Genomic DNA, 13,194 nt, shown 5'->3' on the forward strand with positions numbered 1-13,194 from the left:
ATGAAGAAAGAGATGAAGAAAGAAAAAAGAAGTTGAAAGAGAGAAAGAACTTGAAAGGAAAGAGTTCATACAGGATAAACGTGGTGATTGTTGCGTAATCAGTTCCAGTAAAAATATCAATACTGTAGGCAATGCAACTCAATTTGACACGGTGCAAAATCATGCAAATGCAGTGTGTAGATAAACAAGTAGAAGAAAGAAAAAAAAACGAAAAAGAAGAGGGGAAGGAGGGGTAGAAAAATCGAATCAGGAGTAGGAGTAACGATATACATTCTAAGTCAGTAGGAGTAACGATATACATTCTAAGTCAGTAGGAGTAACGATATACATTCTAAGTCAGTAGGAGTAACGATATACATTCTAAGTCAGTAGGAGTAACGATATACATTTTAAGTCAGTAGGAGTAACGATATACATTCTAAGTCAGTAGGAGTAACGATATACATTCTAAGTCCACTTGCAACAGTGATTTTGAGGTAGCTTTATTTTTCGTCGAAGACGATAAAATATCACAGAACCATTACAATTGTTCAACCTCGACAAGTAAAACGTAAAATGTAAACATAACCAAATGTTCTCAATCAAGTGTATAATTTGACCCACGTGATATCACCAGGATTCAGAGGGTGTGCCAGTAGTATCATAGTATATACCAGATTCTCTTCAAATTGTGAATGGGGGTGGCGGTAATTACAAAGACACGCCTAGTAAGAAGTCTGATCCTTTTGACAAGTCTGGAGCCTTCTGAAAAGGGTAGACATAAAAGAATTCTCTCCTATGCTCTCCGGCAACCAGCCACTTCGTCTGTGTACAGAGCAAATACAGACTGCCTCGGCATTGTTATGGGAACGCGTTGGCAGTGTCGGCATGAGAAGAATATAAAAGAAGCATTATTCAAGAAAAGTTTCACTATACATGTATTTCACTAATTTTCCCTGACGTGATACAACGTGTGATATCGTCATGTTGCCAAATCTCAAACTACAGACGATGTATCTTAGGAACAGAGGAGTGACATTAAAGTCTTGTGCGTGATACAAAATTTTCATAAAGTGAGCTTGACTCCTTTATTTGTCCTGTCTGTTGCTACTGGTTTCTTATTTCATTACCACAATATAACGAAAACAATCATCCCCTCCCCCCCCCCACACACACAAGAAAAGAAAAATTGTTACTCGATTCACCAACCAAAACGCATAGTGTGATTGGGTTGAAAGTCTGCAATCATTTTCTGTTACCATCCTTTTATAAAAACATCAGTTTTTATAGATGGCAAGGCTGCAAACTCTGCTAGGCATGACAAAAGGAGTTATAAACACGAATGCAGTGATGACAAATACTTGTAGCCTATCTTAGATTTACGTGAACAAGGTTTAGAATAAAATGGCACCAATAGTAAATGTAGATAATAATGAAGCTCATCTGCCTCTCCTTCCAATAATCACTGTATGTCACCTGTAGGTACCATTGATAGGTGTCAGAATCACTGTGACACAAAACAAAATTTATAAAGCGCCTTGCTTGGAAAATGGACCTACTTGGCCGATATAAGACAATGGAGTTTAGTTATCGAGAACTGTTACAAAGTAACCATGGTCTGGATATACAATATTTATTGCACAATCCGTCACTTTGAGCTACAATTAGCCGCCCTGAAGTCTTCTGTCAGTACGGTTTTCAACCTGTGATTCGGAACAATGTCACAAAAGAAGAACAGGTGCTATTCGTCCCTTTGCCTGTATGGACGTTTTAATGTAAAGACGCGGATATGTCGTGTTACGCCAAACTTCAGTAGACCTTGTTCTATTGAGCTGCACCATTCCCCCACAGAGATTTCACTATGAACAACCTTTTGTGTGTACAAACGAACATGTCAACAAACTGAGTGGGAGTCTAGACAAATAACATAGCGTGCACTTTTTCCACGACAGTGGTTTGCATTTGACGCTTCGTGACAACAATCACATTATAACGCGTACAATGTACCCTAGCAGCTATTGTCATGTTTGCCGTGTTTGTAGAGACGGGATTTCCCTCTATACCGATCGGCTGCCCCGATAATTAAGCATCTTTGATGGGTGGCCAGGCGTCATCACATGTGTCCATGATGTCATGTGTCACATCCCCTAATGATGTTCTCGGGATGGTTTATTACCGTCCAAAGAGTAATGAGAACAGACAATAGCCTGCGTTTCATTCAAGGTGAGCGTTATCTGTCGGGTATAGTAAATAGCTTCTTGAACAGGGAACAACAGATCCGAACTGCAATCAAAAGTACTGGTACATGCATTCGAATATGACAGTGTGTCACTGCATGTTGTTTATTTATTTTTTGACTGCACGAGTCAAATGAATTTCAAAGTCATCACATTTTCAATTCAACTCTCACTTGTCTAATTCTAATAGCTTGTAATTTTATTCTTTTGATCATACTCGTCGGAATCCATTGACATTTACTGTCGTTGATCCTCGCTACGAGTAACAAATAGCAATAAGGCATCTCCTCAAGCTGTGAGTACATTTCAAACGTTTCGACTCTGAGCCTCCATATAGAATCGCATAATCACACATCTATCTACCGATAACGGTGACAATTCCTGTTTAATTTGTATTATACTTGTAGACACAAATAAAATTTTATTATTGATTTCACACGACAGTCAAACTGTGTGTGCGTCTGTGTGTGTGTGTGTGTTATCTCTTATTTTGTTTTACAACATACAAAATCCCAACGTCCAATTCAAAGTGGATATGGAACCCATTCTACATTGAGTGACTTAATCATTATTATTAATTGACTTAAGAACTTGATAACTGTCATAATCATTTGTCACATACATGTAGACCTTTGTAGCTAACTCAAACTTCAATGATGTACGTGTCAAATTTGTGTAATAAGAAACGTATCCTGTAAGTGATTAAACTACCCTTTCATTCATAGAACATCGAGTTTGAAATAATCAATATATGATAATACACTGTACATATGTTGTTTGCTTTTTTCTTTTGTAATAGGAAGGGTGCATGTAAACAAACAGTATTAAGCTACATAATAAGCATTATAGGCTTATATTGCCGAATTTTTCATCTCACACTCGCGATACTATAAAAAGAAGCAAAAATGACTAGTATGCTGCTTTATCTGATGTACACTTTGTACAAAAGGGTAGAAAAGACACGATTATTACGCATGTGGCACACATTGTATAGGCCTATGTAGTCTCTCAATGCGGTGTATGACCTGCCCAAATATAAGACCCACTATGAAATAGTTGGAAAACAGATGACCCCAAAGCGGACCATAAGGTCAGCAAGTTGCTATGGCAACGCTTGTGTAGACGAGAGCGTGGATGCGTGCACGTGCGGTGAAGTCAGCCAGATCAGGGAGGTGACCTCTCACCTCCCTGGCCAGATCGTGTCGAAAAGCTACACATGGAGGCATTCCAGGAATGAATCACTGTCACTCAGTGGCGTATCTAGGGAAAACGGCGCCCGGGGCAAGCACGAAAATTGCGCCCCTAATTTCTGTGTTCAACTCCAACCCCATCCCGGTAGGGACTTTAAGTCATGATGCTTTTTCAAGCACTTAAAAGGGATCTTTTTGAGGGTGATTTAAATGTAATGAATTTTGATAGATTTGAGCGAGCGAGCGCTGCGAGGGAGCCGAAAGTTTTTGGATTTCAGCTTACAAAGCATGGAATTCTTGTCATTTTTTGCTTACCAAATCTTACAATTCTAATCAAGATATAGTGACAGCCTTATAGATATCGATTTATACCAAAAAACTGGGGACTTTAAAAAATACTCTAAATTAGTGCCCGCGATTGAGCTGAAATTTGTACTAGATGTCCTCGTCATCATCACGTATTGTTCACATATTTTTTTTATATATAAATTTTGGCGAGCGAGCGCAGCGAGCGAGCCGAAAATTTGTGTATTTTAGCTTACAATACATGGAATTCTTGTCATTTTTTGCTTATTAAATCTCACAATTATAGTGACAACCTTATAGATAACGATTGATACCAACAAACTGAGGACTTGAAAAAATACTCTAAATTAGTACGAGCGAGTGAGCCGAAATTTGTATATATCTGCGTCATCATTACGTTTATTTCTTATCTTTTTTGATTTTTTTCTTGCACCCCCCCCCCCCTTCCCCGTATGTTCGAAACCGTTGGCGTCCCCTTTTGATCCAATCGGCGATCGCTTCAGAACGAATGAAATTGCGGTCGCTGCTCCGTGTAACATTTTTCCTGCTAAATATAAAATGACATGAGTGAACACAATAGACATTATCATTTTGTCCGCGTCATCGTCACGTTTTGTTCTGATCTTTTTCTCTTTTTTATACAAATTTTGGCGAGCGAGCGCAGCGATCGAGCGAGCCGATTTTTTTTTTTTTATTTCAGCTTACAAATCATGAAACTCTTGTCATTTTTAGATAACGATTTATACCAACAAACTGAGGACTTGAAAAAATACTCTAAATTAGTACGAGCGAGTGAGCCGAAATTTGTATATTTCCGCGTCATCATTACGTTTTGTTCTTATCTTGTTCGATTTGTTGTTTTTTTGCGCCCCCTCCCCCCGTATGTTCGAAACCGTTGACGTGGTTGACGCCCTCTTTTGATCCAATGGGCGATCGCTTCAGAACGAAAGAAATTGCAGCCGCTGCTCCGTGAAACATTTTGCCTGCTAAATATAAAATGACATGTGTGAACACAATAGACACTGCCATTTTGTCATCATCACGTTTTGTTCTTACCTTCTTTTTTATACAAATTTTGGCGAGCGAGCGCAGCGAGCGAGCCGAAAATTTTTGTATTCGCAGCTCACAGAACATAGAATTTTTGTGTGAACAAAATAAACATTGTCATTTTGTCCGCGTCATCATCATGTTTTGTTTTTATCTTGTTTGATTTGGTTTTCTGCCCCCCCCCCCCCACCATTCTCCCTCCCCCTTCCGGGCGAGTTTTTTTTTCCTTCTTCTTTTTCTTCTTCTTTTCTTTTTTTTTTCTTCTTCTTCTTCGTTTTTTTTTTTTCGTTTTTTGCGCCCTCAAGGAGTGGCGCCCGGGGCACGTGCCCCCCTTGCCCCCCCTAGATACGCCTAGATAGCTGGAATGCCACAAAAAGTGCATTTATCATACACGTAATGTGTACAATGTGCCCTCATGAATGACCGGGATGCAAAACAGCAATGAACATTTATTTTGTGGTAAGCACTGCTATAGCGCTATTCCTTCACTGCGCTCGAAGAAAACACAGTTATTGTCCTCATTTTCCTGTTATCGTTGACATAAATGTTTCGATCCCCGTCACGTTGTGGATGATACAAAACTTCCTGGGATAGCGAATTGTAAAAATCCACCAAAAGAATTGCCCCTCCCCAAAATCAATCACAAAAGAACACTACTTACAGAGGATTCCGCCCAGTATTCGGCGGGGGGGGGGGGGGGGGGGTGGGGGTGGGGGTGAGGGAGCACTGACCTTTAACCCTTCCAGCCTGAGCACGCCGCCCCCCCCCCCCCCCCACACACACACGCGCGCACACAAACTTAAAAACGTTTCGCGTCCCCTCATGAAGTACAGTAATAATATTGTGATGATACCAGTGCAAAATCCCTAAAGACATCAAGCAATTCGGCATAGTGACACTTTTCATGAGACGATATCGTCAAGAACAGTTGAACTTTAAAAAGAATTGTCTTATGACACTCACACCTCTTTTTCCGTCAAATGATGAGTTCATGTTGAGTGATGTATATGTAATACTAGTATAGCACTGCTTGTTTGACTGTGCAAGCAATTTAACTAATCTTCCTGAACGTATACCACCAAGGTTTATGGCCATTCCTACTTGCATTGCTTCCTCTGTATATACTCTGTATAATAGTGACAAGTTTACTGGATTGTCATACATATCTTACACGGACACAAACAGCCTTGCATTGTAAAACTAGACTTCAAAACGCAACAGCCGTTCCGTTTCCGAAATTGTTCGATTTTCGACCTTCACGACTGTTTATTGTTCCGAATCACTTTTACATTATACCTATCAAAGTGCAGAAACTTGAACTCGGAACGAATTAGTACTTTCTGAAAAAAATGATATTCGTCATGTTCGTGCAGGTCAGAGGGAGAAATTTGAGATCAAGACATCGTTACCCGTTCGTATCTATAGCGTGTATTTTTGTGACCAATATACCACTGTTTCGTGAAGATCTACAACATTTGACAATAAGTTTAAGGACGGGTCATGACACAGACAGAGAGCTGTGGTCACACCATGAGAGAAACGAGCTATCGATTGCAAACGGTCTATCAACCTTCTTCTAAAATATCGCTTTGTTGTGGGATTACATCCACCATGTGGTCGATTTTTAGAGAGAATCCCGTCCTTCAGTGGACGGTCAGCTCTTGATGACTTCTTCGAGAGTCTGTTGCCTTTGACGTCACAGCTTTCAAATGCATTGATTTTTTTTTTCTCATGCATTCGATGAAACGCTCTCATTTTGAAGTGTGGAATACTCGTTTGAATTACGAAAATGCGACGTTGTGTGAAAACGGCGTCCTGTACAGTGATGAGCGTGAAATAGGATGGTTTGCGATTAACCCTTCCGAGATCCTACTTACGACAGAAATTTAAAGTACATCACGCAAAGATGGGAGGCAATTGATATACAATAAGTTCATCTATTATGTCGTTATCTATCTGTCTATCTATCTATCTATCTATCTATCTATCTATCTATCTATCTATCTATATATATATATATATATCCATCTATCTATCTATCTACTCTATCTATCTATCTATCTATCTATCTATCTATCCTATCAAGCTATATCTATCTATCTATCCATGTTTCTGAGGTAGATGTCATACTCATATTCTTGAGGAATCGGTTGTCAACTGTTCAGGTATACATAAAGACATGTGAACTTTTCGGATGGCACACTCCATTATGCGCCTCATATAATGATCTCGGCGATGATGATTACAAACACAGGATGTGACGCCAAGTAATCGTATTGTATTGTGATGCATATCAAAACATTCCTAGATTTTGCAGGTGACTTTGAATTATAAATACATAAGGGTGGAATCACATAAGACTGCTTTTTCCCTGAGAGAGCACGTGGATTGTAGCGTTGGTTTGTAGGTAATTTTTTTCCTTTCAGCTCTGTGCGTGAAATCTTTAACGATCGCTTCCAAGCTTCTTGAGATCGAATTAAGTGCTGCGGGAATGACATCTCCATGGCAACAGTTGCACTTTCAGCCCAACTATAAATCTTGCATACATGTATTGCATTGCGCCGGAATATCTGTGTCTCTCCATACACTACTAGTATATATTTTACTTGCTTTAAAAAATGGCTTACTTAATTTGACTATACTGTTGATACGAATTTAACTAACTCTGTGACAGTAGTAAATACAGGGCGACATCCATTATAGTGTGCTTTTTACCCAGTGGAATATCAACAATATAACAGATATGGTAAGAGCTCGAACTCTCCATATCGTGACGTACGATCAATGTAGGCCTACAATGTACATGACCGTATTTCATTTATCCATTTTATCCGTATATCAGTTATACACGGACACATTGCAATGTGATATCATATCGATTTCAAAACACGCATACAGATTGATATTCGTTGTTTGCTTACATTACGTTGTATGTTAATGATATCTCGTATACACGCAAAGGAGTGCATAATCATACAGTTGTCTGCATTGTTACGAGGTATACTTGTAGATAAGAATAGCTTACTTAATTCTTTATGTGACACTTACAAGGTGTACAATCTGAGTCTTTCACGTGATGAGTGGATGGCAAAGAAATTTGTTATGATGAATATAATCGAAGTACACATATCACACTGACACATAAACAAAGTATATACAGTATGTATTGCTGTACTGATTATGTATCCATCTATCATTATTCATAATGGTTGCATGTAATCATTAATCTTTACCATTATCTTCATTGGTTGATAAGTATGAGTTTAACTACCTCTGAAAGCTGAGACAGATGTGTAGAGGTATACGAAGATGTAGGCCTACCATGTGATGTCATACTCGTGAAAGATCTTTTTAAACAGAAAAATTGTAGTACAAGAAAAATTTCATAAGAAAATCAAAAATTATTGATGTTCACAATTTAAGTATATCTATGCGCTTATTCATTATGTTTTTATGTCTTTCTTTGTATATTTGTGACTTCTTAAAGATTTGAAATAAGTTAAAATTCCTCAAACGAGGATAAAGACAAAAATGTATCTTCGTCATCATTGAAATCATTATCATTGTCACTATAACCCATGTCTGCTGCTACATATACCACCCACCAGTATCCTTTTTTATAAATATGTATTTGATCACAGGACAAAGATGATAATGATATTATTATGACAATAATATACGTATCTAGGAGATGAAACTGCACTGGTTTCCAGCCTGTGACCATGCCCAATACATTGTACCACTGAGGAGTTATCACAGAACTCCTTGCCCAATACGATGGTTGTTTGGATGTAATACTCACGCCACTCTCAGCATGTCCTGAACCATGCTCGCGTTTGCTGTCCTGGTCCCCATCATCATGGTTCGTCATCTGTCAAGTTTGTCCTTAATCATCTTCTATCTCTCTCGATCTCCTCAATGTTCCACGTCTCAGTCCTTAATACAGATCACACTCCTCTTGATTCGCACATTGTTATGTTATGATCGCTAATATCAAAACAGATGATCCCTGCGCAAGACGGTATTCTAGGTCAGCCGTTCAAACTCCACCTCTAGTGTTAATAGGCTAACAGTATAGGCATGTATACATCGATGGCATTCATACACCGAAAGTTGAAGAAGGGGATTACTTGACGCATCCTCGCTGACCCAGTTACATTTTCTAAACTGGTATAAACCCATTCAGTAACCACGTGAGAAAGCGAACCCTGTAGCTAGCTGGGTATTCTCATTGTCCTTTATGGTGGTAAGCTTGCGGATTTACCTCTCACCTCCCTGCTCCACGGTACAGCAACCACTGTGGTTTACGTTAGCAACGCGAAAGGCTATGGTAAATCATTGGGGAGTAGAGTGACCCTGAATACGAACCGTGCGAGGTCGGACGTCCCGCAGGGATGAGGGTACGTGGTAGCCGACAAACTTTGGATGAAGCAGAAGTCGGTGTGAGATGAGAAGTGCGACGAATAGGAGCGTCATTGACCATAGCTTGGTAGAAATTTTCTTCTGCCGAGCCGATATAATAGCAGAGATTACCACACAACTGGCTATTCAACTCTCACGCTCTACACAGCGAGGGAAAGTCGAGGGAAAAATCTTAAGCCACTTCCCGAATGTTACAGTGTAAACATGGTAAACGTCGATGATAATGGCAGTAAACCTATGTGTTGACGGCTGATCACTCAAAAACAAAGCCAAAATGTGCAGTAAAGCATGTGGTTGTTACACAGTTTGCCGACTTTGTAACTAATCGATACGCCTGTGATACTACGTTTGGGACTATTATGTATAGTACGTCTGGTTGTTGTTGTCGGGTCTTTTGTGTGCGGGCTCTCATCCGCATGTTTGAGAAAAGCGATTGTTGTTCATAAAATTGCGGGCCTATTTAGAGCGTCCTTACCTCAATCTACCGTTTCTCTCCCGAGCTAATGTATTTACCCTCCACTTTGCCACCAGTCAAACAGAAACCCTTTAAAAGAATAGCTACACAGTGGACGAACCCGCCAAAAGACGAAACCCATGAGCTCACCATGTAACTGCCAATGGCGGGCGTACGTTTGGTTCCAAAATAATGCGGTCATTTTCAACGCAAACTCATTAAAAAGTTTATGATTTTAATCTGTTAACTTCGCACATATTAATTTCGAGCAATTATCAAATGAAAAAGTACATGTCTGTATGTCACTCCGAGTTAATGAAAACTGACAATGAGTCAAAGACATGCAAGAGACAAACCGTGACCATACTGACATGAGACACATTTATACGCCATCCATTAGGGGTAAAGAGCAAACACCAGTTTACAGACGTATGAAATGATTAATATGGAGATTAGATCATTCGTTCCAGCTCAACATCAGCCTTCAGTCACATAGACATCCCGGATCACCCCGGACCACCCCGGATCTGATGCGGGATCGAGAGATCCGTGTTGACGCCGGGAGGCCAACACGGCAACTTTTGGAGGTCGAAAACATCCGGCGTCATCCGGGGATTGCCGTGTTGGCAGAGCAATCCGGGGTGGTCCGTGTGGCTGCCGTGTAGATGCCGTGTTGATCCGTGTAGCTGCCGTGTTTGTCCGTGTAGACGCCGCGCTCTTCCGGCCTTATCCGTGTAGTTGCCGTGTTGATACCGTGTGTACAGTCATACCAAAATCCCGGATCTCCCCGGATCTCCCCGGACGTCCCCGGATGGGCCCGGATCACCGTGTAGATCCTTGAGCATCCGTGTTTATATGTGACTGGGGCATTAAGATAGAAAGTGATGAAAGAGTGCATGCTCACCACACGTGTCTTTAGTGACGCCACCAGTATGCATGGTATGCCTATGATACCGACATACATCTAAAAAATAGCTTTTGTACGATCAGTATAATAAAGCAAAACAATGTGATGTCATAGTTATTGTGTACTCCGTAATCATTATCTCAACCGTGTTGAAGTACTGGTTGATGACAGTGTATTGGAAGTTGTGGGGCCTATCGTTTGGACACTAATCTTAATTCATGAGATCTGAATTTTAAGTTGCAAAAACCCAGTCGATCTCCATGACAGTTGGAGAAGTTACGGTTTTTACCATACTCTCCTTATATTCGCAACGAACATTACATTTCCTTGCTTCTGAGGTTTCAAATTGTCTAGAACTCTCAGCTATTCTATTCTCCAATACACTCTTCTTTATTTCTTTCCCTCCCAATTTGTAATGGGGTGGGGGGGGGGGGGGGTTGGGACGACACAAGGGAGAAGAGGAAGGACCAAGGGTTCCGTCTTGCTGCTAGTCTTGACGGGGTCTATAAATCCTTTTCAATATCCTCCCCCTTCTCTCTTGGAATAACGAACCTTCGAAATACTACACAAGGCTACCAGTTAGGGTGTCAGAATTGTAATGTTCCATGATTATACAATGCATCATGAAGACGGACGAATGATATTTACACTGCTCATGTAATTTTTTGGAAATACCACCCACTTTGGAAGCGTGTCATGGGTTTTACCAGAAAATATTTGTTGAAAGCGCGTACCGGTACATCTTTTTCTTTGGCTATAAAATGTAAAAATTATCTATAACTACAAAAGAGTTTGATGATTTCGGATGTGATTACATGCAGTGTTAGGTAAAGAGAGAAAGTAATAACGCCACTTGATTACAAGGGTATTACCAGGAATAGCACAATCTATGGAAGGAGTTTTTTTTTTTTCTCTACCATTACTAAAATTGATAATTCTTGCGTCGAGTGGTTTTTGTTGCAAGTGACTGACAAACAGCCCTTCATCGACAAAAATGAACACTGCTTCAAATAATAGCCATGATAAAAATCATGGACATACATTACGCCAGATACACCCAAGTAGGTACTGTATGCCCATCATTGTTGTCGTTGTTTTTTTAATCATGGCTATTACTCAAACACTGAATAATTGGTACATATTATACAAATTTACTTTTAAACAGATTTTAGTTTTTAAACATAATCATGGCACCACACAAATACTGTGAATCCACATCATCATCAATGAAGAGCAATTTTTCAATCACTTACTGTGTTCATGTGAATAACTATGAAGTTGCTCCCAAAATCTTCTTATTGGAAAGATAAGCCATGCATCCATTAGTGTTCATTCTACTGGCATTGGCTTTTCTTCATGGCAATGAACGGATAAGAAGGATGTTTGCCGCTCATTACATTCAACTTCAAGTCGAAGTCAAAGGGACTTGGAGAAAATTCTTTGCCTTGTGTACAATGTACATAAATTTCGAATTACACAATAGAATTGACAGGTTTATATCAATCAGGGGGAAAATTTTTCTTCAGCTTGGCCAATTCTTTTGCCTTGAGCAAGATTCAGTTAGGCCAGGTTCACTACATGTACCAGTACAAGTACAGTACATTGTACTACATTTTCACTGCTGCTAATTGATCAACAATAGCAAGACAAATTTCTCAAGTCTGTACCTATGCAGAACATCAGGAATTGCTAACTTACTCAGTTATGATGAACAGGGATGCTTCTGGCTTCATGAATCCCTCACACATGGTCTGAAACCCCTCCTTCAACACTGTGTGGGTATGGTGTGTGCATACCTCAATTTTATGTATGTATGCCTATACATGTATATAGAAATAATGGCTAGGGCACTCCAACCCTTGCAGCAAAGTGAGAAACTCACATGGAATTTTATGAACTTAGATGTATGGAACCTTCATGATAAAAGTGAGATGTGATATGCTACACATCTTATTCCATTTTTTTTTTTGTTGTTGTTGTTCCCTTGTTTAAGGACGGTAAAGTATGTATGAGTGCATGTGTATTTTCTTGACACTGGAGAGATTTTAATATGGAAGATCATAACTGTCACATCTCTATTATTTCAACACAGGTATGTTTTTTTTTTTTTTTTTTTAAATCAAATACCTTCATATTGATGAATGGAAGAGAGAGTACACAAACAAAACGTAAAACATATTCATAAATTTTATTTAATACACATGTATTGGTTTTCTTCACTACAGTACATTGTATCAATCATGACCTTCTTCTGGGACCCGTTGCATAAAAGTTACTATTATGGTAACTTTACCATCCACTGGTAACATCTATGGAATTCTTGATTTCTATTGGCTGTTGAGTATTGTTGCCATGGTAGTTACCATTGGATGGCAAAGTTGCCATAATTGCAACTTTTATGCAACGGGCCCCAGAACAATCAAGAGTGTGACATTCACTTCAGCATTCAGGAAGAAGTCATTTTGTGCACTAATTTCCAATAAATACAAGCATTTTCAGATGTGATTCCCTGCAACTATTTGTAATTTGACCATGCAGTGAATATAAAAAAATCTCACTGACTTCATTCATCAGCAACAAATATGTTGTCTTTTCTAACAATAAGTCTTAATCTCAGCCATAGAATCTTCTGAATTTCTGCTAAGGAAGATG

General features: G+C 39.4%; 1 protein-coding gene across 1 annotated transcript in view; it reads right to left on the reverse strand.

Moving 5' to 3' along the window:
- LOC140241600 (uncharacterized) overlaps positions 1-8,575 on the reverse strand; it is a 30,826-nt gene extending 22,251 nt beyond the window's left edge. Inside the window, exon 1 of the mRNA XM_072321335.1 lies at positions 8,562-8,575. Within this exon, the coding sequence (XP_072177436.1) occupies positions 8,562-8,575 (14 nt within the window). The remainder of the gene's footprint in view (positions 1-8,561) is intronic.
- Between the last annotated feature and the right edge of the window lie 4,619 nt (positions 8,576-13,194).

Source organism: Diadema setosum, chromosome 18 (genome assembly GCF_964275005.1).
Source record: "Diadema setosum chromosome 18, eeDiaSeto1, whole genome shotgun sequence".
NCBI classification, from domain to species: domain Eukaryota; kingdom Metazoa; phylum Echinodermata; class Echinoidea; order Diadematoida; family Diadematidae; genus Diadema; species Diadema setosum.